The 26766-nt window shown below is 40.5% G+C and overlaps 1 protein-coding gene across 1 annotated transcript in view; it reads right to left on the bottom strand.

Moving 5' to 3' along the window:
- Positions 1–16459, bottom strand: part of LOC130175503 (poly(rC)-binding protein 4-like) — a 35379-nt gene extending 18920 nt beyond the window's left edge. The window contains exons 1-5 of the mRNA XM_056386033.1: positions 15989–16459; positions 3175–3364; positions 3051–3074; positions 1613–1645; positions 133–249 (exon numbers count right to left, since the gene is read on the bottom strand). Of these exons, the coding sequence (XP_056242008.1) occupies positions 133–249; positions 1613–1645; positions 3051–3074; positions 3175–3282 (282 nt within the window). The 5' untranslated portion in view covers positions 3283–3364; positions 15989–16459. The remainder of the gene's footprint in view (positions 1–132; positions 250–1612; positions 1646–3050; positions 3075–3174; positions 3365–15988) is intronic.
- Positions 16460–26766: the final 10307 nt, after the last annotated feature.

Raw genomic sequence — 26766 nt, 5'->3', positions numbered from 1 at the left:
ATCTTCATTATTTTCCACTGTAAGAAACAGTTTTGGTCTGACAGTGTTGGCTTGTTTATGGGAGATGACGACATGAGCTGATTTAACTTGTGTGTGATGGCAATGAGTATGATGCATTAAAGTTACAGATACCTCTTCCAGCTTGTATGTGATCATGGTGAAAGCTCTGAAGACGCTGTCTGTGGAGCCGGTGATGGTGATGATCCTCTCCGGACAGGATCCCTCTGAGATGTTGACCCGAGCGCTGCTCTGTGGGGACAGAGGTCATTATTTCACTGAACGGTCAACTTTAAAGGAATAGATAGATGTTTTGGGAAATAGCCTTTTTTTTTTTTGGCTTTATTTTCTTTTTAACCTTTTGACCTTTTGACTGAGCCAGGCTAGTTGTTTCCTTCTGCTTCTAGTCTTTATGCTAAGCTAAGCTATCCAGCTGACAGCTGCTTCATATTCGGCATAAACACATGAGTCATCTTCTCATCTACCTCTCAGCAAGAACGCAAATTTCCCCAAATGTCAAACTACTCCTTTTCTCTTCTTGTGGTTGGGTTTCCAGAGACACGCAGTGGCTACAGACACACTGTACCGCGCTGCTGCCCTCGGGCGATCAAGCCCCTGCCCTCCTCTCCTTCCATTTTGTGTCCTTGTATTTCTCTGTGTTAAAGTCACATGAGCAGAGACAGGACAACACTCTGACCTCTGGGCCATTTTCTCCAGTCCTCCAGTGAGTCATGCTCCCACTGTAGCTGTAAGCCCCAGGGACGGACTGAGAGGATGAGGCTCACACAGTTGGGAAGTAACAAAGCCAAGAGTGGCTGGCTGACTGGGTGAATGGATGGATGACTACCGTGGGTGAGTGGTTTATCCAGCAGCTCTGCAGGGCTGCATTGTCCCATGACCTCACTATTCCCCTGTTTATTCTTCTGCCTCATAAAGTAAAACATAAAACCTTAGCAGCCTAGTGAAAGAATCAAATGTGCCGCCACAGTGTCAGCCTAATTACTTTTTAATACAAAGAGTTAACCAAGCGGCATTAGTTTGGCTGCCCCCTTGAGATTTATAAAGAGGGTATGGAGGAGCAGGCTGAGAAAAAGGAAGTTGTTTTAAGCAGGAAAAGAAAAAGAAAGGGATTTGGAGAGAGAGCAGCTAGAGGAGGGGTAGTGAATGATTGAGAGACAGGATTTAAATTGAAAAGGTGTCGTTATTGCCCAAAAGGCAATTCGGACAATGTACCAGTTCTGTATTCTTTTCAGACTCAAAGCTCCCAAACAGGCTTTATTATTAGCTTACTCCCACAGCTTTATTATTAGTACACACATCTGCCAGAAGGCCTGACCAGTTTTAGAGGGCCTTCTGAGATTGCATTACATTTTCTGTTGAGATGAACCTGCTTTACTTGTCACACACAGAAAGGGCAGAAAATAAAAGAGATGGGGTTGGGTTCATGTCTTAGTTGAAGAAATGGGGAATAAAGTGTGCTTATTTGGGCTGTATGACTGACACACACACACAGCTAGTCCCTAATACTCAACTCGTATATCAACAGCAAATTGCACGACAGACAGTAAAAACACATATAAAAAAAACCCAAATTGCACAGATTATTAAACTGTACCTCTTCTCGTATTCGTTTCACAGTCTCTCCTTTCTGGAAAAGAGCAGATGAAAGATAGATTTAATCAGAATCAAAAGTGCTTCGTTTGAAAAATACAATTACATCAGTGTCCCCAACCTCTAAGTGAAACCTGCCATTTCGAACCACGTAGGTCTGATTAGAATTCATCAGAACAAATCCCAGCTGTCTGCAATGATTCGCCGTGGTGTCCTCTGTGCCGCTGTCTCAAAAAGATATCAAATACATCTGAGTGTCTGAAGGGGAAGTACACCTGCAGTAATGGCTGTACATTCAGTGTGTGTGAAGACCTCCTGCCAGGGACAGGAACATTTTGTCGGGTTTGTGTCACACTGCAGCATATCCTCTGCTGGTTTTTTTGATTGCTTCTTCCCCTCTCCCACATTTTCTTTTGGCTAAAGTCCATACAAGCTGTCACACCTCTGTTTCACACCTTTATGCACCCACTGACGATCACTTTCTCACAAGAGCATCAAAAACAGTATCATCTCATACCCTGGGCTACACTGTTATTTATGTTATGTTGTAAGAAAACGTATTATTTGTGGTCGATTGTAACTCTGGTGTCCGTCTTCTATTGATGGGAAAGAGATGAGAGGTCTGAGATGGGAAGGGGGGGGGGGGGCGCTTCGAGGGTGGAGTGGCAAGTTATTAGCCCAAGTACTGCAGATCAAGTGCACCTCTGTGTTGAGATGCACAGTATGAGCCAAACTCATCTCTCTCTTTCCCAACCTCTCTTTTCATTCTCAATTTCCTCTTCGATATTTTGATTTCTGTAACACATTGCAGCATCCGTTGTTAAATCTCTCTTTCCAGCACTCTTTACTTTCTGCGCTCATTTATTTTTTTGTCCCTGTTCCACCTTGTATTGATGTCTCTTGTAGGTGTTGTGTTACAAGGCATGATAGCAGGAGCTGCTGAGGCAACACAGTGCAGCCAGGCCCTTCCTAACAGACACCAAAAGTGCCCACAAGGGGCCAAGAGTAATATGTCTTTGGAGCTCAGTTTCAACAGGAGGCTTGCAGCCAATGTGCTAATGTTTTTGTTTGATGGATTTCTGTGTTGCATTATGGGTGGTGAGTGGGGGTGGTTGCGCGGTCTTAAGAGGGTTGGTTTAAGGCAATTACATTGAGGATGAGGATATTCAGGAGAACAACTGTTTGTTAGGAGCCTTTGTGTTCTGCGCCAATTTCAAAGTAGAATCAAGACGGAGGGAAAAATGATTCTACAAAGGCTGATTATGAACTCACATAAAAGGCATCAATACAATGTTAGTACAATGGAAAAATAATTATGGATTTCACATAAGATTAGACGGAGGTATAGCAGTTTAAAACATCGACCTCATCTGATAAAGTGATATGAGTTTATGATTAATATGCAGCATTTTGTACAGTAGAAATAAAATAGGACATCTCACCTTTCCTATGATGCTGCCAACCTCCTATAATACAAAGAGATAAAAGTAATTACATAAATTAAAATACTGACCTTTTCATTATTCACCAGTTCATTCATAAACAATGCAAGCAGAGGGGTTGTACCTTTCCATGCATGAGCAGTCGTAGTGTGAGGGTCACTCCCAAGCCCCCGTCTCCAAAGTCCTGCTCACAGTTCATAGTGTTGTGGGAGTGGCATGCAGGGAGACGCATGAACGGGGCTCATTCGCTGGTCACGCTGTCAGACGAAGGCCAGCGCTCGTTCTCTGGCTCTCCGAGGTCCTTCAGTGCTGCTCTGAGAGAGAGAGAGAGAGAAAAATGATGTTAAGATGATAATGATGTGTTAAGTGTTTCAACAATATATTCTCTGGAACATATAACACTGTCCTACCAAAGAAATGTGTGAATGAAGTCATAAACATATGCATTCCTGTTCTCAAACACCATTGTTTGCACTCACGACATAGCTCATGGATGCACACACACACATGCACATACACACATGCATACACACTAAAAAACCTTGACAAGAAACATTAATTCACCATCACTCGCTGCACATTATGTGCCACGTTTAAAACTAACTGCTGTGTTCTAGTTCAATTCTCAGAAACCGCATGCTTGCACTGTATCTCGCCACAATGTTGACTGAATGATAATTCCCAGAGATCAAAGGCAATCAGGTGAATACATGACAAATCAAAGCTGAAATCAAACACATTGATACCATCATAGGCCTTTCAGGCAGCACATTGTAATGAAGTACCTACGCGAGAAGCCGCTTCATTGGTTTGAGTAAATGTAATATTGATGGTGATTCATAACAAAGTCACAATGAAGAGCATTGTGTGTGCAGGATATTGACCGTAAGCACCAGCAGTGTCAGCAGTGTTACATCTCTACAGAGTTTGGGGTCCTAACAGACTGTGGGTGGCCATCGATGACTAACACGGTCTCTGTGTCTTCATTAACTGACAGGCAGTTTCTCTCACGGTGGAGCCGAGTGATTTTTGAAATTGGATAGAAAAAAAAAAAGAAAAAAGGAAATTTCCTTTCAGACAAGCGTGGCATGAGATTCATGCAAAGTTAATCAAATTCAATTCGAAACAGTTTTCATAAAATTGAAAATGTTTGGAGTTTCTTTGGGGACCTGGTTTTATATGCTCCATCCAGTCTGGCTGTGACAAAAAAAAACAAAAAAACACTGTTCTGGAGAGACAGAGCAGAATTTATACACACACAACAAATGAAAAGCATCTGTAATGATCCCAGAATAACAATGTGGCAGCGGCTACGTGCGTGTCAGTTATGTGACATACGGTATGATGATTAATGTGTGCGTCACCTGGCTGCTCGTCTCAGTCTCAGCATGATGTGTACAATTAGTTCACCGAATTATTCATGTTTCCTCTTGATTTATATTTCCTTACATTTGTCAGTGGGGACCGGAGAAGTAGGTAGATAAATATGTGGCAGATACGTGTAGCCAGGTGCTGCAGGATCAGCAGTGGCGGAAAGTAACTAAGTTCATTTACTCAAGAGGTTTTGAGATGTTTCAAATTTACGCTGCTTTATTAGTCCACCTTACTTTATTTCTGAGGGAAATATTTAACTTTTTACTTTACTACATTTATTGACAGCTTTAGTTACTTTGCACATTCGCTTTATTAATACAACAACAAATACAACAAACCCGGCAATATATACTACATAAAATTAGCTGCAACACTAAAGTGATGTACACATTAATTCGTCAATAATTATAATCCAATAAAATTATGTAATTTATTCTGGTACCTTATTTTAATGCTAATACTTACTAATACTGCACTTTCACTTTAAGTAAAATTTTGAAGGCAAAACTTCCTTGTAACTTCCTTACTTCCTTGTAAGTATTTCTATTTCATATATACTTTATTGTTACTTTTACTTAAGAAAAAGATCCGAGTACTTCTCCCACCACTACACAGATGGTATATGTTGGCATATGTTTTCAATGCTAATTAACTAAACAAATGATACTTTATGAATGAAACTCTATCGTACTAGCTCCCTTGTCCAAACGATAATGAAATATTTTTGTTTTTAATGACAATTTTCAGACATTTGTGGAACAACCACACCAGACAGCCGAATCATAGTAACCGCTCGTATTCAGCACCAACACACTAACAAATGATTCTCTCCTCTTTGACTCATCAAGGCCACTTGTTGTCTGCCAAATGTATTCCACCCAGCATACAGTGCCACTGTATGCTTGCCCTCTGCTGCAATCCTGACATGTGTCTATGTTTTTTTCATAAATCTGCACAGTTTGTAGATTTGGTGAGCGGTGTGAGGAGATCATGTTTAATAAATTGGTGTTATTTTAGATGAGATCCGATTCCTGAGAGACTTGCTGTGGGCTGCTTTATTGCTTTTGCTCGGTGCACAAGGCCATCGCTGCTTGGCTGATTTATTTATGCGCTGGATGCTTTCAAAGTCACGTTCAAACGCTCACACACATGCTTCTTTAAGATGTCACAGAGCCTGACTGCCTGTATGTGTTTTGTATTCCCTCCATGGCTGTGGCACGGTCTGACATGCCAGCCTGTCAAAATGTGGGAGTAAGTGGAGCAAACTGTCATTTTGCTGGATTAGATTGCATCAAATCAAACTTCTGCTACTCTTTTGAAAGGCATGCTCATTGGATTGACTTGCACAACTATCAGTTAGAAGCTCATCTCCATACAATTTCCATAAATATCAAACAAAGACCAGAGGGTTGACTGGAGATAAACAAAAACTGGAACATTTTACTCGCTGTCAGCTACAGATACAAGGCCAAGCAATCATGACTTTAAGCTTGATCGATGCATCCTCAGCACGTGTTATCACAGACTGCATTTGTGCAACCCGTGGGCTAACTTCATTATGTTTAGGCACTGAAGGGCATGGCTAAAATGTTAGCACTTTATTGCATTAGGAGTTAATGGTTGGAGGGATCATTATCTTCTGCTCTGTGGGTTGATAACAAGGCATGTGCTCTGTGTTTGTGTGAGGGCGGTGAGCCTCTGAACTCCTCATTTCCAGAATCCCAAGCAGCAGCGTTCCAGGATGAACAGAGCCCCTCTGTTCTGAATTAGACCTGGTAACTCAGAACAGGGAATCCAGTATGCGGGAGCTCCTGTTGTGAGTCATTGCTTGTATTCATCTTTATATACACTAGATTAAGCATGACTTTGTGAGACCAAATGGCTGACACAGAAACAAATGGCCATAAAGCCATGTCTCTCTTCAGTCTGCTGCAGTTCAAAATGGCAACTAAGGTTTAAAAAAATTAAAGGATTATTTTGCTTTATTACAACTTTGGTCAGATTTTTGTACTTTTGGCCATCATCTTATCAGTGTTTTGATAACACTGTACTCAACACACAACATGGTGACCTGTCTGATTTGGCAAAAAAACAACAATCATTCAGGTTGTAAACAAGCCAGCACTTTGGCCAGACTACGTAAACCCCTTTGTTTGGATATAGTGCTGAATGTTAGCTCACCTGAAATGTTGGTTATGATCAATCATTTCACAGGAAGTGTGGAAGGTCAAAATTGAACTACAAAGTTATAGTTTACAGTTTGTGAGATCATTTTACATTTTGCCTTTGTTTATAGCCATGCTGGCTGTAGGATGTCAATGTCATTGCATCTATCCATCCACCACTTTAGTCCACACTCGGATATCTCCAATATCCCTGACTTTTCCTCAAGCACTGCCACCAGGTTGATATTTATGTCTTTCACTGAAACATCTCAGACTTCAGTGACCCTCTGACTTTTCATTTAGTGACATCATCGCATTAAAATTATAATTTGGTTTATAACAAAATCCATGCACAACTAATCATTCCCATCAGTCCTACCTATACTTTGTGTTTAATGCTAATTAGCAAATGTTAGCATGCTAACGTGCTAAACTAATGTGGTAAACATGGTTAACGTTACACCTGCTTAACATCAGCATTGGCATTGTAGGCCTGTTAGCATGTAGTGCCAACACCACTGTGCCTACGTAAAGCTTTGTAGAGTCACGAGCATGGTTGTAGTCTTCCAATCTTCTTCTACATATACCTTTTATTCTTTTTTTTTTTTTTTAAAGTTGTTACCTGGTTTCATCAATCAACTTCATGGGTAATGTAGTGGTATATTTTCTTATCATATTCGGATAATAGATCCAGGGCTAGTTAGATGATCTTGACTTGTGTTCAATTTAATTAAATCCAACGTTCTTGTGAATTAAACGAGAGTACTCACTCAAGTCAGGAGACAGGGAAAACAGTGAATGAGGGTTTATATTTAAATTCTAATCACACCATAAAGGCCAAACAGAAAGTTACATCCCACACCAGCCCATTACAGACTTGATGTTTTATCTGTATTTCACATTACACACTGTTAACTAGCTTTGTCCGAGGCTGCAGACCTCTCAATTATTAAATGATTTAGAGCTGCCATAATTAGGTAGGTAATTGACAAAAAATGATCAGCAAACAATTTCATTATCGTTTCAGTGATTTATTTCTAAAGCAAAAAAGTCAAATATTCTTTGGTTCTATCTTATCAAATATGAGGTTTTGTGTTTTTGTTGTCCTATATGACAGTAAATTTAAAATATTTTGGGTTGTTGATCAAACAAGGCAAGCATACTGAAGGGACCGCTGTGATCTAAGAATGTGTGAATGGCACACTTTCAAATTTTTGTAACAAGTCTAACTGATTAACCGAGAAAATAATCTGCAGATTAATCGATAGCGAAAGTAATTGTTCGATGCAGCCCTAAAATGCTCTTATAGTGTTTACAAATGTTAAATGGGGAGGTAAAAGTAAAGTGTTACTGAAAAGCAGTAACTTTCGTACCCATTCAAACTACGGCATTATCACCTGTAATAAAAATATATGTACTGGTATTCTAACACTCAAGGAAAGAATATCTAATGTAAACATGTTTAGCACTGTTCAAAACTTCACTGGTAGCATATAACCTATATAACATGTGATAACATAAACAATTTAACAGGTACAAATGAACAAATGAAGAAAATTATGGAAGGAAATTATAAAATAGGATGAAATAAACCAGAAATATCAAGAATCCAGAGGTGTATTTTTCACTAACATCCATGAAGCATACATCAAAGATGTCCTGGATAAAAGCAACCAGCGTACATCCCTCAACAGCCGCCAGCAATATTTTTTTTTTCTTTGCCATGTTTCCAGGAGCATCCACTCCAGAGAGACTGTCAAGATGAAAAGGATGTTGTACAACCCGCTTGTGTAGAGGACTGGACACCTGTTCTGAGACAACCATGTCCCTCACAGAACCGGTAAACAGACGGCTCTGGGCCAGCTTACAGGAAATGAAGAAGGAATGAGGACATGCCTGGTCTCCATGGTGAAAGACTGAAACAGGGTTCCCCTCTGCATACAGTACATACAGGGGGCCGGGGGTATTAAGTGTCTGCTTGATGAGCACACTGAGGCAGAGAGGATAGGGTGTTCCCCGGGTGGGCACGTATAGAGAATAAGTGAGAGGGTGTCAACGTGTGTACACGCGCACAGCGAGGGTAAGAGGTGAGAGACCATTCACACACATGCTCGGACAACCCTCCTGACGCACATACAGGCAGCCACATTCCCAGGTCTGTGTGCACCAAAACAAAGCGCACACACACACAAACCCACACGCAGCTGCTGGGATGAAAGGAGGCAACAATTCACACACACACACCGAAAAGTGTCCTGTGGAAACACAAGAGCGGACAGCCTTTGATCTTGACTTTCTGCGGCTATCTGTCACAAGCAAACTCAAACAACCGCTATGTCGGACTACATGGATGACACAATGAGAGCGTTAGCGGCTGAGATGACAAGGATAAAGAAAAAATTACTTCGGGTACAAGAGGGGAATGAGACAGAGTCCTCTAGGCTCCTCTCTACTCGTGGTCAGTCTCTTCTCAACTTAAATGAGACCTAGGGGAGTAAACGTGTGTGCACACATCCACACAAGGACACGCAAGGGTACACACAGAAGCAAATGTAAGCATGGTGTACTACATCCTGTACACGAGACAGTGCGTAGGAGCTCTAAATAGTGGAAGATGTTGAACTAACACAGCTAATGACTGCATATTAACACGACTCTGAATACTTGAACTTCAGCAGAATTATTTCTTTATGCAGAGGCCTTTTGATTAAATGAACTCGATTCCGTGTGAATGAAATATTCAAAAAGGGGCTGCGTGTTTGGATTAGCTTTAACCACATCACAGCCACAAGTGATGGTGGGATTCATCAGTAATACTGCTTCATAAGCTGTACCGCAGAGCGATGTTAACGCAGCTGAGAGAATATGCAACAATGTATATGCAACATAAAACGCTTGTACTTTTACAATGACATTCATTCATTTGGAAGACCCCTTTGTCCCAAGTGACGTACAAATAGCTCAAAGAGAAAAAAGTGCCTCTATACTATTTAGTCCCACGTCCCACCTGACACGAGTGTCACAAGGCTTGCAGGTGCATGAAGTAACATATAAATGCCAAGCGAGTGAGAAAGAGAGAGCAAGAGTAGGATCAAGAGAGAGAGAGAAAAAGGGAATTTTAGGTGAGTACTCTTGACAGAAAGATAGAAAGAGATTCAGCTGCCCAAATCGAGTACGGTAACTCATTCCACCACCCTGGACAAGCACAAATGAAACGTACTTTAAACCTCTTCTCAGACGTTCAGAAATTCTGTCTTATGGTCCATCACTTTAGCTGTGGCTAAGTAAAAAACGCAGTTTGAAAGCCCCTGAAAACTTGGTCCTAAGTTTTTTTCTATTACATTAAATGTTTATGACTCACAACAAAGTTAAAGTTTATAATCCTAAGTGTTTAATTCTCTCAAACTCAACTAACTTGCATCCTCAGCATTGTGTGGGACAGTGCTGGCAACTTAAGCAAACAACCGTCATCAGATTTTCATTTGATCCTATTAACACGTTCTGATTGGTTCAAGTTCACTGAATATCTCACCAACTTTGATTCACCAACAAGAGCAGAAAAAACAAAAACGCATCTGTCTTTGGGAGAAAATTGTGTGTATGTGATAGACCCCATCACTAATCATAAGAGGCTTTTTGAGAAAATATATTTCAAGGCTTTTTGTTAAATATTCACATATCCTGTAGCTGTATTATATACTGAGAGCAAAAGCTCACACCTTAAAGACTTAAGAGCTCTTGATTTGAGTATGAAAAGGTTTCTTCACCATGATTGCACTTCCACAATCTCTCCACTGAGATGAGAGAGAGAAAAGAAAAGAGACAGCGGGAGAGGGATTTAGCTGTGAAACAGGAGAGGCTTGAAATTAAAGAGCAGTGTTTCATCTCTCAGCATGTCTGTCTCAGCTATGTCACATATAATGGGAGGGGTCAGCCCTCGGCGCAGAGGGGACTGTCCTCTCCTATCAGCCCCCGGCTTCATCTGGTGTTAAAGCATAACTGTGTCAGCCTGCGGCGCGAGCCGACTGTCAACCACAGGCCCCTGAGAAGGTTATCAGACCCCTGGGCTGCTTGCTGCTCCTGGAGCCAGCTCGACTTCCCCGCAGAGAGGAGGCCAACAGCCGCATTCACTGCAGCCACCGCACCTAAATGTGGGCTGATAAGATTACCCTCAGGCAGCGTGTTTTTAATTCATAATCCGCTTGAAAGAGTGAATAAAACTACAAGATTTTCCTGCAAATTACACAAATCAGCTGAAAAGTTGCAATGAAAGTTTTTAATTTCCAAAGTTTCAAAGAGCTGAGAGAAAATTACTGAAGTAGGGATTTCTAGGCATCTTCAAAAAGTGTGTGGGTTTTCTGGCAGACGTGAAGAATTTGGAGCACTGTCGAGTTGGTTATAAAATTAGGTTTTTATTTATAACAAAATATTATAATATCTCCCTCATTCTCAGACTCTTATCTACACAAAAAAGCAGATTATATCTCAACATTATACCAACTGTCATTCCACTTTTATTAGTGTGATGACAGCTCAGGAGTTACAACACAGACAAATTATTGACGTCAGAAAACAAGAGCTTCTGCAAATTCTTTCATATCTCAAAGTGGCACGAATCAATACTTTCAGTGCTTCATTCTGTCACGGCAACTTACAATCATGTCAGTCTGTCTGCGTGGCTTAGACAAAGATCACCTTCTGTGGCAGAGTCTGCATAATTACGAGTGAATCCAATAGCTAATGAACAGAAGCGTAATTGACACTCTATTGTGGCAGTCCATCCCAAGCCATCGGTTTCTGTCTGACTGTCGGGCTGGAGCAGCGTTCACTTAGATCAGGCTTGACGGTTATTAATAAGAGAATACCTTTTAAAAGAACATGGTCGCCCTGTGAGAAACGTACTTTGATCAGGTGTTGATGCACTTGTTTTCACAAAAGATTTCGTCTACGCATTAGCTCCTTCCTTCCTCCTCATTATCGCCGGCAGGGATAAAACAACACAAACATACAGATAATGAACCTTACAGGGCCGTGTTTCTGTGCTGTCAGTTGTTATCTCCCAAGTCGCTGCCTGTTCCAGACACACAGTGACACCGTCTGAGCCCTCTATTTACGCTGGCTTTGGTTAGCATGGGGACAGTGTGGCCCAAGCCCGTACACTACACATTTGGCATTTAGCTTTGCTTATCTCAGTTTAGGGCTGCAGCTAATGATAATTTTCATCAATTAATCTGCTGATTATATTATCAGTTAACAGATTACTTGTTTTTCTATAAAATGTCAGAGAATGCCAATTGAGTCTTCAAATCACGGTTTTATCCCACAATTGGTCCAAAAACCAAAGATATTCAAATTAGGGTTATATATGACGCAGAGAAGCAGCAAATCATCATATTTAAGAAGCTAAAACCAAAGAGGTATCAGGTATCTTTTTTTTTTTTCTGGAAGAGTGACTGAAGAAGTTGCCACTCATTTTCTGCAGATCGACTAATCGTTGCAGCTCTGTCTCAGTTGCAAGGTAATCTTTTTTTTTTTTCATATTAGAGATCTCATACAGAAAATCTAAGAGAATCTCTAACTGACTTCGGATGTCACATGCTGCAGTGTTGTTTTCATTCTATTATGCAGTTTGACGATTCAACGGTGGAATTTTCTGGTCATTTACGTTGCCTTGACTTACAGTGGCATGCTTCTTATTATTAGAGAGCTTCTATTAGGGACCATATATCATTCTGAATGGTTTTTTTGGCATGGTGGAGAATACACTTTGGCAGGGTATTAACTCCAGCTTTTATCCCATCCCTCTTACTGGATGAAGGTCACTCCCTCTATCTGCAAAATGACTTTCCTCTCTTCTCTTTCATCCCTGCTTTCCTCCCATCCTCCACACCAGGGCATGAGTCAGAGAATCTGACACCTCAGAGGAGAGAGGAGAGGAGAGAGAGGAGGGCCGGTACAGGGAGATGGGAGACAAATTGAGAGAGAAAGAGGGACAGATGGGGGCAGTCGGAGGGAAGAGAGAAGAGTTGATCAATATCTGGGAGAAACAAGTAACCTGAGAAGATGTGGATTGGCCCTGCTTCCTTGATGGTTCAAGAAACTGTGTTAAAAAATGGCAATTAAATTCACCAGTCCTGGCTCTGATTTACGGTACAGCATCCTTTATAGTGCCGAACAATATGGCTGCAAAATCGCACTGCTTGCAGCATCACTATGCTCAAGTTAACCAAGCCGATGGTGTGTTATTTGGTATACAGCAGTACCATGCACGTTGAGCTGAAACTACATATTACATAAGCCCCACAACAAACTGAGCACAAACCCAAAAATAGTGCAGTCCCTGTTAAATATTTCAGGCACTCGGCAGCTGAAGCGGGGCGGTGGGGGTGGTGGTGGGGATAAAAAGCTTCTCTCCTCCTTGGTCGCAACACAAAACACACACACACACACACACACACACACACACACACACACACACACACACACACTGATGCAGATGGCCAATTGAAGGAAAAACCTCCATTTAGTGTACTGTAGAGCAAAGCGGATTACCGTCACGAAGGCAGTCTTGTAGCTTATTCGCTTGATATACAGCACTTACTCACTGGAGTGGCGTACTTAGCATACACCTATCCTTATTTCTCCAGTCACTCTCTGTACAGTATAGACACAGCATGAAAGCTGCTCTTTCAGGGTAACTTCTAAATAAATCACGCTCATGAGACCCTTTTGCGAGAGACACAACAGGAGAGTCATGAGGCCTTCTGGGTCGATCTTCGGAGTTCAACACAGTGCTATCTTTTCATAGCAGGGACAGCCCGCGGCTCTGTCAACCGCTGGGTCAGTCTTAAGAGCAGCAGGGAGGGTCACACTCTGTTTCATGAGAAAGGCTCTCTTCATAGCAGAACAAGAAGGGCCAAAACAAAGAAATCTACACTGTTTAATTTGCCAGATGACAAATCATTAAGCATTCATGTGATTTTTGTTTCATGCCTTATAAACATAAGGATAAAGAACACGCAGCAAAAATCTATTTCAATTGACGAAGCTGGAGAAGGTATATGGGAGTTGAGCCTCAAGAGGCTGTAGTTATTAGATAGCGACAAGCACAGGTTAATTGCTCAAATGCAGGTTAATTGCTGCAGGGGATCTATCTCAAATATTGGAGAGGAAATTAATTTGTTTCACAACAACGCTCCTGTGACAACAACATCTAAATGAATGCCTGAGTGAAGGTAATTTGCCTCGTAAAGTGTTGAGTTCAGAAGCGTTATTACAACTCAGAACAGAAACTATTCAAGACAAATTTGATGTCATGAATTTTTTTTTTTAAATCAAGAGAATAAAATAGGAATCTGCATACATTTCAAGATGTTTTGCCAGTGTAAACAAGTGTGCTATCCTGTGTTGTTAATGAATAAATTATCCCAGGAAGCTCTGCTTTTATTCTCCTCATCAGTAAAAAGGTGAATGAATATCCACGATCTCCCTCTGCAGAACTGTTTAATAGAGTAAAGCAGCTGTACTGGGCTGCATTTATATGATGACTGCAAACTCAAACCAAGCATTGTGCCCCCCCCTTCAGTCTGCAAGAACAGCATTTTAGTAGATGAGGGGGATTATTGGCAGTTCACAGACGTTGGAGCAGCACGTGTCAGGTCTGGCTTCTGTTATTTATGGAGCCTCTCGGCCCCAGCCCTCACTCTGCAGCACAGATGCAGGTGGGGTTTCATTATTGAAGATGCTCTTCCACTTCTTATTAGATCTCTGACTCTCAGAGTGCATTAAGCAATTGCATTTGGACAGAGAGTCAGCAATACATGGCGGCCTGTCTGTTACCCTGGGAGTCCCTCTAAAATGTGTGTGCCTCTCAAATCAGCCAAATTGTATGTCCTCTTCTCTTTTCCCTTTTCAAGAATAAACAGTGTATTTGAACTCAAGCAGATCCCCCGTACACCCCCCCCCCCCCACACACACACACACACACACACACACATACACACACACACAGACAGAAGAGAATTATTGCTTATTGATCTCTGCTTGTGAAGATAAATCTGAATCGTGTTCTCCTACCTCTTCAGTAAAATTGTCATACAGTGCATTGCATCCAAATGAATTCTCCCACAAACAGCTTAGAGTTACACCCTCAGTGATGAGAAATTCTCCAGTTGTGTCCCATTTCTCTCAAAATGACAAAAATCTTTTGTTTGAGCAGATACACACAGGGAGGTGGACATGCAAGATTCATGAGCATCTCCAGGCAGCAAGGACCATGATTTCCTTAATCAATCAGCTGGTCCACTCTCTTAATCTAAGATGTTTTATTTATTTTTTTTATTGATTCAATTGTACTGAAGATTCTGAAGATGATCCGTCTCTTGAATCTCCTGTTGGCCTGTTTTGCTAAAATGACAGAATTTAAGCCCAGAACATGTGAAACAATGTGAGTGTTGATAAAACTGTATGTGGAGACAGGATGCATTTTCATTCCAGCTATAACAATCTGAAAGGAATATCAAGCCTGATTTGTACTAAAACCAAAATTAAAGTCACTTCAGATAATGACAACTCTATCTGTGTCCTCTGTGCTAAATGAAAATAAGCCTTAAAAATTGCTAGTATTGACTGTAAATTAGCAAACAAACACTCTGGTAATATGTGGAAACCTTATGAGCAGGAGGACAAATAAACATAACTGCTTCTTACTAACTTACACTTTGTTAAATGTGACTTACAAATTCTTAAATGTAATGGTCAATTTCAGAAAACACGTGCAGCCAAACGACATCTGCCCTGAGTTTTAGGTTTCATGTGGGTCAGCTCATCAAGACATTTTTCTATCCAGTGTAAGACTAATGCAATTAGGCATCTGGGTGAATAATAGGTGCTGTCACACACACTCGCTGCCTCAGCACCGAGCAGGCGCCCACACTATTTTGTTGAGAATGATCTTTGTGTACAGGGCTGGCCCGGCCAACGGGGTCCACTTTCATTATCATAAAACCGTCCACACACAAGAAACCAATTGTCTCCTCGGTCTCACCGTGTCGCCTGCTCATCTGGCGACTTTGTGCCATATGGTGGATTTAACAACCCAGTCAGTTAATGTCTTCATTAAGTGCGTCCAAGTCAAAACATAACAGACTGTAGTGATTCAGAGAGGCAGTAAGAATGTAGTTTAAAATTGGTGATTCTGCCTTTAAATCGGTGCTTGCCCATTAAGAAGAGTTTGAAGGTGAAATTGAACATGAATGTTTCTCTGTTCGGTGTAATTCCATTGATAAGACACTACATTTGACAGTCGATAGCGGTCAAGAATGTCACCCACTGGATAAGAGCTGTTTTCAAGTTGGAGACTTGGGAACAGGCTGTCCAAAAATAATGTAAGTCACTTACCAGTTTTCATGTAAAAGGTCGCAGGCTGCAGTTCCCACTAAAGTCTCCCCATGTATCTGTGTTGACCGGGCTTTGTATCCATAGAGTCCAATGACACGGACGCGTAGTGCGGACTGTCCTCGCGGTGTGTCAGCAGACCGGAGCGTAGGGCGCCTGTGCGCTGAGGAGGGGAGAGACAGAGAGAGAGAGAGAGAGAGAGAGAGAGAGAGAGAGAGATGCAGCCGACCACCCCGCTCACCCAGATCACCATTAACCGAGGTAGCTCGTGGGAGAGAGCCGAGTGCTCTCTGGGTAAAAAAAAAAAAAAAATGCTGTGGCTCAGCTGCCTGCTTCAAGCCTCCAGTGTGTTTGTATCCCCGCCTCGGCCGGTGTGGTGTGATACCTTCCTGTCCCCACAGGACCTCTGCTGGGAGCGCGGCGCGCTTCTCCCTGTGCGACGCACCGCAGATCGACACATTCAGGATCACCGAGCTCCTGCGCGGTGTGAAATTGGGCATCTGCTGAATCAATCAGTTCAATGTTCGGATTTGCCGTGTCTCAATTATGGCGAGTGTTTTGGTTGTGAAATTTGTAGTGCCTAGGAGAACTTCCGGCCAAATCTCGTCTGTATGCCAAATTATATTTTGTACATGATGGCTGCTTTTAATTAGCACTTAATTTACGCCTATAAACTCCAGTCAAGTGTAAATCGAATTGCCTTTGACAAATGATCACAGGGTTTACTGTAGGACTCATATGTCTGATAGAAATCTTGAGCCAAATTTTAAAGGATACAAATCATATTTCATTGGGTTTATCAAACTTGGTGGTGCAAATATAGGCTAAAACTGTAGCGCTTGGCATTTCCTTTTGAAGTTTTTAAGTGTGTGAGATCAGTAACTTTCTCTCATGCAGCGCCATCTAGTGTGTAAATCCTGATGTTGCGTTTTTTTCAATCAACCTTTCTGGGAAAAAAAAGCAGGGAGTATCCATAGATCTACAGTATGTATTGTAATGTTATTCATCCATTCATCAACCTGTTTTCTATACCCTCCGAGCCTGCACAGGTTCTGGATTGTAATATCACTGATAATAATAGGCTCCTACAAATAATGTGTCAGGAACATTATAAAGTCCAGATATCTTTAGCAAGTGGCTGACACTTTTAACCTGTGAGAAATGTGAAACAAACAACATGTGAGGGACACACTTGTCTGTTTCCCACCAAGCGAAAAGCTCCTATTATGAATTTTCACTTGACAAAATGGCTCATTAATTTACAGACATTGAAGCAAGTTATCTAGACAGCTCCCCCTGCTCCTATGTGAAGGAGGGAACGTCTGGGTAATTTGAGCATGACATCTCCATCTATTTCACAAATGATCTCAGTTGTTTCTCATTCATGCAAAAGACGGAAGTGAGAAGCGGATGGATGTGAAGTTGTATTTATACTTCTAAATAATAGACCTTTATTCATTACAAGTTTATGTTTTTATTACCGTCTCTCTGAGCTGTTACATTCTCTTGCTTTGTCTGTCTGATAGTGACGTGTTCTCTTGGCTGAGAATAGAAACAGAAGAAAGAGGCTACATAAAGTAAGTAAGATCAGGGGTGGGCAAAGAAGCTGATACTTACAGAGGATATATTCACACATGAGCATGAGGAAAGGCACATTGTAGCATGTCTTGAATCTTTTGACAGGGAACCATAAAATGGAAACAAGCAATGGCGGAATAATATGCCCTATTGTTGTTTAATCTGTCAGCCATGCAAGGACGAGTTTCTGCATAAGGACACCCTATGAATCAAGCACTTACCCGTACAGAAGCTTGACTGAATAACTTGCCGTGGTCGGTCTGGTCCACTGACAGAGCGAGATGTTGTTTTTCAAACAGTAGGAGGTGCTGTGTGATTTCAAATCCATCTTGCAGAGACAGGGTGCTTTGTTAAGGAACAAAAAAAGAAAAAAAAAGAAAAAGAAAATGCAGCCACCACTAGGGGTGTGTGGGTCAGAGCACTGCCAGCCATCAGTCATGGTGATGTGGCTTTAAAACAGTTAAGGTGCACTGTTGGATATGACATAGCCATCAACCAGGAGAGGGAATTGTGATTGCATCAGTACACTATAACAAACACAGTCAGATCTGCACTGAATCACAGCTGGACAAGCTGATAGAGCTGCACTGGGATTTCTTACAAATTAGTCACATTTCCTCCCTGCTATGTTTATGTTTTATGTTTATGTATTACACACACACACACACACACACACACACACACACACATATATATATATATATATATATATATATATATATATATATATATATATACACATAGATTTTGCATTTCTGCCAGAGTGTAAGATGTGATGGAAAGAGAAAGATTTATATGTTTAATTTTATGGTTTGGATTCACTTTCTAGTGAGTGAACCACACACTGGGGATCTGTATTTGAATAATTTCTCATTTACTTTGGTTAAGCATGAACTGCTCGCATGTATTTTCACTGTAACATCATCATTTTTAAAATCAAATAGAGCTGGAAATTAGACAGTGATGTCAAAGCATTGCCTGCGCTGGAATCAGCCACGGTGTACAGACCCCCATTTGCTTTGGCAAACACAATGTATATCATCACTGCTTGTCTGGGAGCATTCAGGCTTAGCAAATACCTTTCATATTAAATGGCACTGAAACAACGAGAGATGACACAAGGGCAACAAGTACGATTACTCAGCCGAGGAACGTCTCTCTTCTTCTCTCCAATTCTCTCATGCACAAACAAACATGGCTTTGCATTCTCTGCACTGGATTTCATAGCATTTCCTAACTTTGTCCTGACAAATGGTGATTGAAGACCTATGGGGGGAAGGGAGGAACCTTTTCTGCTTTTGTCTGCGTCCCACAGTATGGGTTTGCCTCTCTTTTAAGTAACTTCTGCAGAAGTTTGATCTTCTTGAAACCTGAAATCATCTTTCATTCCCTCTCAAGCAAGAAGCAATGGTTTGGCATTGCTTTGTTGATGTTTACTTATCAAGCATGAAAGAGATTTCTAATGCAAACTTAAAAATAACTTGCTCTATAATTCACATGATAAGACTACAGAAGCTACAAGTGTTTGATTGCCTGCTGTACCTGTTGAGAGAATGAAACAGACCCACACATGCACGTGCACATGAACTCCTACTGTATATTTAGTGTTTACGATTTGCATTTAGATGCAGAATGGTATTACAAATCACATTTCCATATATTGTCCTTTGAAGATATATGGATTTGCTTTGAAGAACGTATATTAATTACAACAATGGAGGCAAAGGAGATGCTGGACACAACAGACTGGCGTTGGAATACTAATAGGAGATTTAGTATGAAAATGCTTACAGAACAAGGATTATGTTCGCCATGCTCTGTAAGTGTTGTTTTGTTTTGTATGTACTTCAAGGAGAAAAAAAAACCTTACGCAAAAGCACTGAGGATGACAGGCTACCACATGATTCCCTATTTCCATATATTTTACTTTTAAATGTGACATAATCAGATTTCACATCATCCTGCTTCGTTTTCAATCAGTCAATCGACCTTCTTTAATGCAATTCATAATGTAAGTAAAAAAAGAAAGAAAACATGCACAAGATGCCTAACATGGAATAAATATACTCCAGAGACAGTGAGTGAAAAACAAACAAACAAATGAAATAAGAGAAGTTAAATGACAGGTCTACAAAAGCAGCTTTTTAAAACAAGCTATTGATGAGCCTCCCACAGATCCACGGGGGGGGGGGGGGGCTGTTCAGGGTGATAAAATGCACTTTTTGTTGTATTTTTGATGTTTGTATCAAAGCTAAGATCTCAAATAAAAAAATAAAAAACCCAAAACAAACATCTGATCTCCTTCACAGTAGTTCACTGTTTTCTGTCTGTTAGTGACGTCATCTGTATAATTAAGTCCTTTGCTTGGCCAGCCGGCAAATCACCATGATTTCAGCTGTGCAACCAACAGCAATGCAGAGATCGTGATAAATGTTGTACTGAGCTGATGGTGTCTTCCCAAGGAATTGGACATATTTGCCTCACAGTGTTATCTCAAATGTACTTTCTCACTGCATTTCTCTACGTTTTTCAGTGGCAGAAGGTACCTGAGTACATTTACACAAGTACTGATACTTTAAACCTCTACACCATTACAGTTAAGAGGTAAATATTATACTTTTTTTTTTTTTTTACTGCATTTCCATTCATTTGATTACTTTAGTTACTTGTTACTTTGCATATTCTGATTAACACAAAATATATTCAACAAAAGATCAGATCAGATTGAGATCAGATTTTAATAATCCCCAGTGGAAATTCACAAGCTACCCAGTTGTATATAAAGTAATTACAGTGAGTCCCATGCCTTTAGCTGCAAAATTAAAGTGGCACACATACTCATGCATCAATATTATAATCCAATTATATAAAATACTTTTATACAAAAATATTATCTTTACTTTTGGTACCTGAAATAGATTTTGATGTGTATACTTCTGTGCTTTAACTTAAGTAAAATTTTGAATATAGGCCATTTACTTGTATCAGAATGTTCCTACACTGTGTTATTGTATGTACAGTATAAAAAAATCTTCCACAAATGTTCTTATGTCCACAGACCACTGATGACAGAAAACTGTTATTTAATGGTACTTGACATGGACAAAAATATGAAAAGATTAAATATGTCAACACGGCAATGTAATCTACTTAAGTCCTTACATCATCTTCTAAGGAGCAGTGATGGCCTAGTTGTTACAGAGGCAGTGAGGTAAAAGGTCAGATCTCAGCAATGGCAAGTAAAATGAGGGCTGGAGAATAAATAAACTCACTCCCCTCAGCTATCATGGTCCTTGAACATAGACTGCTTGCTTAAGACTTCATGAACATGGCTTAATGGTGTATATCTATAATTGACTAGCTCCACTTTGAAACCACAGCAAACAAATTACTCACAAAAAATTACAAAGCTGTGTTGCACTGGGAACCAGAGTGATGTAAACTGACAACCCAAACCGGCACAAACACCACATTTGCCATGGTAAAAGTGCAGAAAGTTATATAAACACAGTAAAAGCGTTGTAGAGATGATAAAACAATTATATCATCATTAATTAAAGCTTTAAAAATAGTCTCCACAGAACTGACATGACATTGTTTTTAAGTGTTATGTCTAAGACATCCTTTGTCCTTTTTTCAAAACCGAACAGTACACTATACCACTTATGCTAAAAGAAATCTATCTTCATTTGAACCTAAAGATAGGACTTTAAAAAGCACTATTTTAGACCCTTGTGGATGCAAGACTTTCTGTAACATTCTCTTTCCTTTTATAGAAGAGAAAGATCATTACTACATTTTTCTTTCATTTAATAATAATGAGTCTCCTCCTGCACCCAGATAAATGAAGCTTTGTTCAAAACCGTGTACCAGTTTTAACTGAACTGCTTAAAAAATGTAGATTTCATGCAAGACCTCTTCTGCATTTTTACAAAGAACTGGATATGTCTCAATAACAAGACACAGTCAATATGCTGGGTTGAAGTCCCCTTAAATCAGTGCCTGGAAAAAAAAAAGAACTGTAGATGAGATCATGGCAGATGTGAGAGGAAGTGCTGCTCCAGGCTATGTCTCGAAGAGGCCAGAGGATACTGTGTCATCCGCAGGTGCACAAATATGCAATGTAGGAAACATTATGACGGTATGGTTTCTAGTGTTGTGGCTGGAAACAGCCTGTAGGCAGCAACTCGATCCGATAAGTATGGTGAAAAGTGTGGGAAGTTCTGGCTTTCATTTCAAAGAGGTGTGAAAAAGGGAACAAGAACTTAAAACTGCTTAAACAGAAATTAAAAATTAGAAAATAAGAATGTGAAGACATAATAATTAATTTTAATTCTGCATTATTAAAGTCCTTCAAACTACCTGAATACTATTGACAAACCTGAGCAGACTGTATATTGTAAATCTTGAAACTTCACTTTTTAACAGAAAAGTGTGAAATAAACCTTTAACATAATTTCCTGTCCCAGGACTCCATCAGAGCTCTTGACTGCAACTTCAGAGACTGGGCTATCTGCTGAGTCTCATGTTTCAGGTATGAAGAGTACCTTCAAACAGCTTTTGATCTTGAAAATGCACTGAGGTGGGGAAACAGGTAATGAGATCTTGGCGGAGCACAATAATGTACTTGTACACCATTCCACGATAGTGTGGCAACACCAACTATTCTGAAGCTCTTGCAACTTTGGTGAATAGTGAAAGTATGTGGTTGAACCATGGAGCCTGTGTTTGCTGACATACCAATATTTAATTATGGATGTATTTAGCACTTCAAATAGCATAAGATCCACCACACTTCAGCAGCAAATTAATAATGAACTCCTCATTTCCAAGCATTTTCTCTGATGTCAGGCCTACATCAGAGCACATGATTTGCAGTTATAAAGGCCAGACATGAGGGATAAAGGCTGAAATGTTTGTAACTATGCCAACAAAAGGACAAAAACTATTTACAAGAAACACTCTATTAGAGACTGGTTAGCGTGCCAGGTCGTGCCTGTTTCTGTTCCCTGGGCTTTAATTATTGAAACCATTGTTTATTCATTTTACTTAGGAAACAATGCACAGTGTCTTGTATTTAACATTTGAGAACATTTTCTTACTTTTATTCATCTTTAAAAAAAGATGTTGATATTTCTCAAAGTACAAAATATTCTTTTGGTGCTGATAGTGAAGAGTATTGCCTTGGCCATTAGAAGAATCTTGCTCAAAAACAAACTTGATAATGGAGAGAAGCCTGGTGGCTGCCTATTCACAAGCCCACGGACTTGAGGGTTTAAAACTACCAACATTTTCATGTTGGACACTGATTAATTGTACAAATATAAAAGCCTTGTCGTTCTGCTTGGAACTATGAGTATTTGCTTACTATGTTACATAATAAAAACAGGAGGTCTATTGATGGCTGTGATTTACATCTGAAAGAGTAAAAACAATTTAGGCAGATAAATAGAACAAATACATTGGGATTTACATCCTATAACATCATGTCTGAGTCTGGGGGGATAAAGGAAAAATATCCTGAAGGTTTTATTTGTCTGCACATGCCTATACAGAATCCAGGAATGTGGAGAATGGTGAGCGAGCGACAAGAGAGGCCTTGTATTTGGAGGTCTATCTCCTGCCCACCCTGTAGATTAGCCTCTTATCTGTTAAATGAGACAGTGCCGACGGATTTGGATAACAGGACTTTGGCATCAGCACCACGCTCCCTGCACTGAGAGCTTTGCTGTATCACAGAGAGTTCCTGTGCGAGAGCTAAGCAGCACAGGCAGCCTTGGACCAAGCAGTGGGTGGATATGGGGAGCCACATAATAGACAGCTTCAGACACTGCCATTCCTTCTCCTTGAACTCTGCTGTTTGTTTGTTTTTTTTCTCTTATCTCTGATCATGGGTATGACATTAACATGGGATTATGATTGATATACCACAGAGTCTAGGTTCAAGCCCACATATCACCTGGATGTATGTGTGGCTGTGATTCCGGTAGCCACTGACTCATTTCTTCTCAGTCTGCGCTGTTACCATGCGACTAGCCAGGCAATAAGGCAGGCTGAAATGCATCCTCCAGCTCTGACTCATGATTTGATCTGGCTTGTAGTCTAGTACCTCACCCCGGGCCGGATTTGATAGGTGGCGTTAAGTGCACACCTGGGACCCGATGTAGGGTTTCCTCACTTTCTCCCCATTTCCATCTTCCCTAAGCCCAGGGCCTCAGCCAGTTATCAACCAGGAGTGCTGCACCACACACTTGGCATCCCACGCAGACTTACTGAGACAAAGCTGCCTGCCACGTTAGGCATGAGTGCCAGTCACCGTCAGGTCCAATGGACAAAACTGGAGCAAATTCCTGAGACCTTACATGTTCTTGCTAGTTAATAAATCTCTTAGCCCGCTGAGGACAGAAAACACAGGAAGGTGATGATTATCTAGACCAGAGAGGTAACAGGAGAGGACACAGAGTCAGGTTACACCGCACAGGCTCATCACTTTGTGCAGGGGTTGTACGCTCCAAGATATATAGGCTACATACCATAGGTAAATCTGACATCTAAGGTTACCTAGAGAGACTATATGAAACAACAAAACTAAAAGTTAGCTGTACACTTTTAGTGTGGCAGCTCTGTGAGCTTGTATTCAGGCACAGTAGTGCTTTGAGCTAAACCAGCATGCTAACATGCTATTGATACAATATAAAGCAGGTATGATGTTTACCATGTTCACCATCTTAGTTTTGCATGTTAGCATGCTAATTGCTAATTGGCATAAAGTGAAGCTGAGGCTGACTAAACTTCCTTTGACTAATCTAAACGAAAATGTTTCGAAGGTCATAGCTGTTAGACTTTAGTTACCAAACTAGTCCAAATAAGGAAAAGATGAGGACTGGTGGGTGAATATGGCATTGTAGTTATAATGTGTAAAAGAGTCATTAAGAGTCCTGTTTAAGACTGTATAATCATGTTACTGCACCACTGGATTGGATTACAGGTATTTCAGGTAAATGCTAAAGAGTTGCAGAACACATTTGGGGGCTTTTGAGGGGCTATTCAGTCATTGGGGTTTTGATTTGATTTCTGCTCCTTATTGGGGTCATCCTGTGGCCACGCCATTTGCTGATTTCTGTATTTGCTGATGTCCTCTTGATGTGTTTCAGAGTCATTAAGCATCATTTGTCTCTGATAACAAAACTGTTACCCCAGTTACAAAAGCCATTAGGGGCTTTTCCTCGGATTCCATTTAGCATGAGGCCTCACTGAGAGTTGCATGTTTACCCTGTAATGGAGTATCCTGATCTGCTAGTGGTCGGACGTACGGAGCTGCTAATGACCAATCCCCTGTAATTGCCTTCGGAGTCTCTGATGGTGGATTAATTACGTAGGGTAATTTGCGAATTATCAGCTAAATTGCCTCAGCTAGACTTGAATGGGGTTAAATTACATTGAGATACATGTAAATATGACAAGACAAACAAGTCACAATTCGCATTTCAATAAGACATAATATTTGGAAAATAATTAGTTTTTTTTTGTTTTTTGACATAAAGAGGATGATATCAGAGAGCAGAGGCTTATTAACAAACTATTTCAGTGTAAACATGTTGGAGTGATGATGGTAGCTCTTGGAAAACCTTATTTGTGCTGAGCAGCAAGAAGAGATAACCAGGGGGCAGGCACAAATGGGAACAGCACTCTGGTCTAGGCGCTGTGCTGAAAGGAAATCCTCCTCCTTCCTGTTCTATTATCAGCTCAACATAACAAGTGACGGCACAAGCAGACACCCACTGCAGACCAAAAACAAAACCTCTAACAGGTAAATGGTGTGTCCCTGACACATGCTTTAAAGTGTTACAACACTGATCTTGATCAAATACTCCTGAAAAACACCAGCCTGTTATCTTTTCATGTGAGATCCAAAAAACTATTACAGGGCAGATATTTTAAATTGTGACTGTGACAATAATTGTGTTGAAAAAGAGAGAACACTCTGTGAACATATAAAAAGCAGAAAGGGTCTTTCCATTTGTTATTGATTTAAGCTGAGAAGGGCTGTCTGAAGTAATCTACCGTTGAGAGAGAGGGGAGATTGGCTCAATTGAGGGTCTTACTACTCAGCCAAACCCCTCAGCGGTCCAACAGTCTGCTCAGAATAACCCTTCTAATAAGTCACTTGGAAGAAAATGTGGGGAGTCAGCTGATTCCTAATCCGCTCTCTTTCTCGCTCTGTGCCCACACATCAAGAGTCAGATTGATATGTGCAATCACATGAAAGCCTCTCTGTGGTGGGGCTATCATGGTCTAGTAGACCTGCAGGTGTTTTTGTGTATGTGTCTTTTGGCAAAATCAGAGCTGGGTGATGCGTTTGCAATGTAAATCCCTCATCCACAATATGCCTCAAGTGTAAACAATAGAATGTGAGAACAGCAACTGCGAGGAAATGTGTGTATTCGTCTCTCTGACATTGATACAATTTACACATTATGTCTGTGCTGATGATGTATTCATTAGATTTAAAGACAACTGAGAGGTGTAACACAATCACAAAAAAAGATTCTCATTTCTCTGAATCTGTTGTGTAATGTGTAAATGCAATCTGTGACTTAAAAAATGAATCCATGGAACATTTACGTATGAGATAATACATTTTTTTTACATATAAATTCTGAAAGAATTTTATCACCTGTGCTCACTTAGATTAGAGCATTACTTTAGATACTCAATCTATTCTCTCAAGTCTGCATGCAGCCACTACATGCATGCGCCTTTTTTCATACTGTCGCCTTGCAGGGGTGAACAAAGAGTCAGGGGGATTCAGATGACTGACAGGTCTATGAACTATTACAGACAGGCTCTGGTTCTCTATCTTAAAATCCTAATCATACTTGCCAAGGGATTTATTAGTATATAAAGGCACTTTCTTTGTTGCCATGAACATCAAGTCAATTTTTCTCCAAGATATTCACACAGTTTATAGTTTATGATAATGTATGAAGATGGCGTAACGTAAATGACACCACATATTTCACGCAAATATTTTCAGTGATGTAAAAGACAGCTAATCATTTGTTGGCAAAGCGAATGATAAAAACATCCATTTCCACTGTTGTATTTTGCAGTTTTATTTGACACTATAATGACATCTATGATTGTTGTTTCGTGTTGAGTTTTTTTTTTTTTTTTTTTTTTTTTACTGTGCTACTTCCTCC

This window comes from Seriola aureovittata, chromosome 9 (genome assembly GCF_021018895.1).
Source record: "Seriola aureovittata isolate HTS-2021-v1 ecotype China chromosome 9, ASM2101889v1, whole genome shotgun sequence".
NCBI classification, from domain to species: Eukaryota; Metazoa; Chordata; class Actinopteri; order Carangiformes; family Carangidae; genus Seriola; species Seriola aureovittata.
Note: the sequence above shows the minus strand (reverse complement) of the source record. Positions and strands in the feature narration are given on the sequence as shown.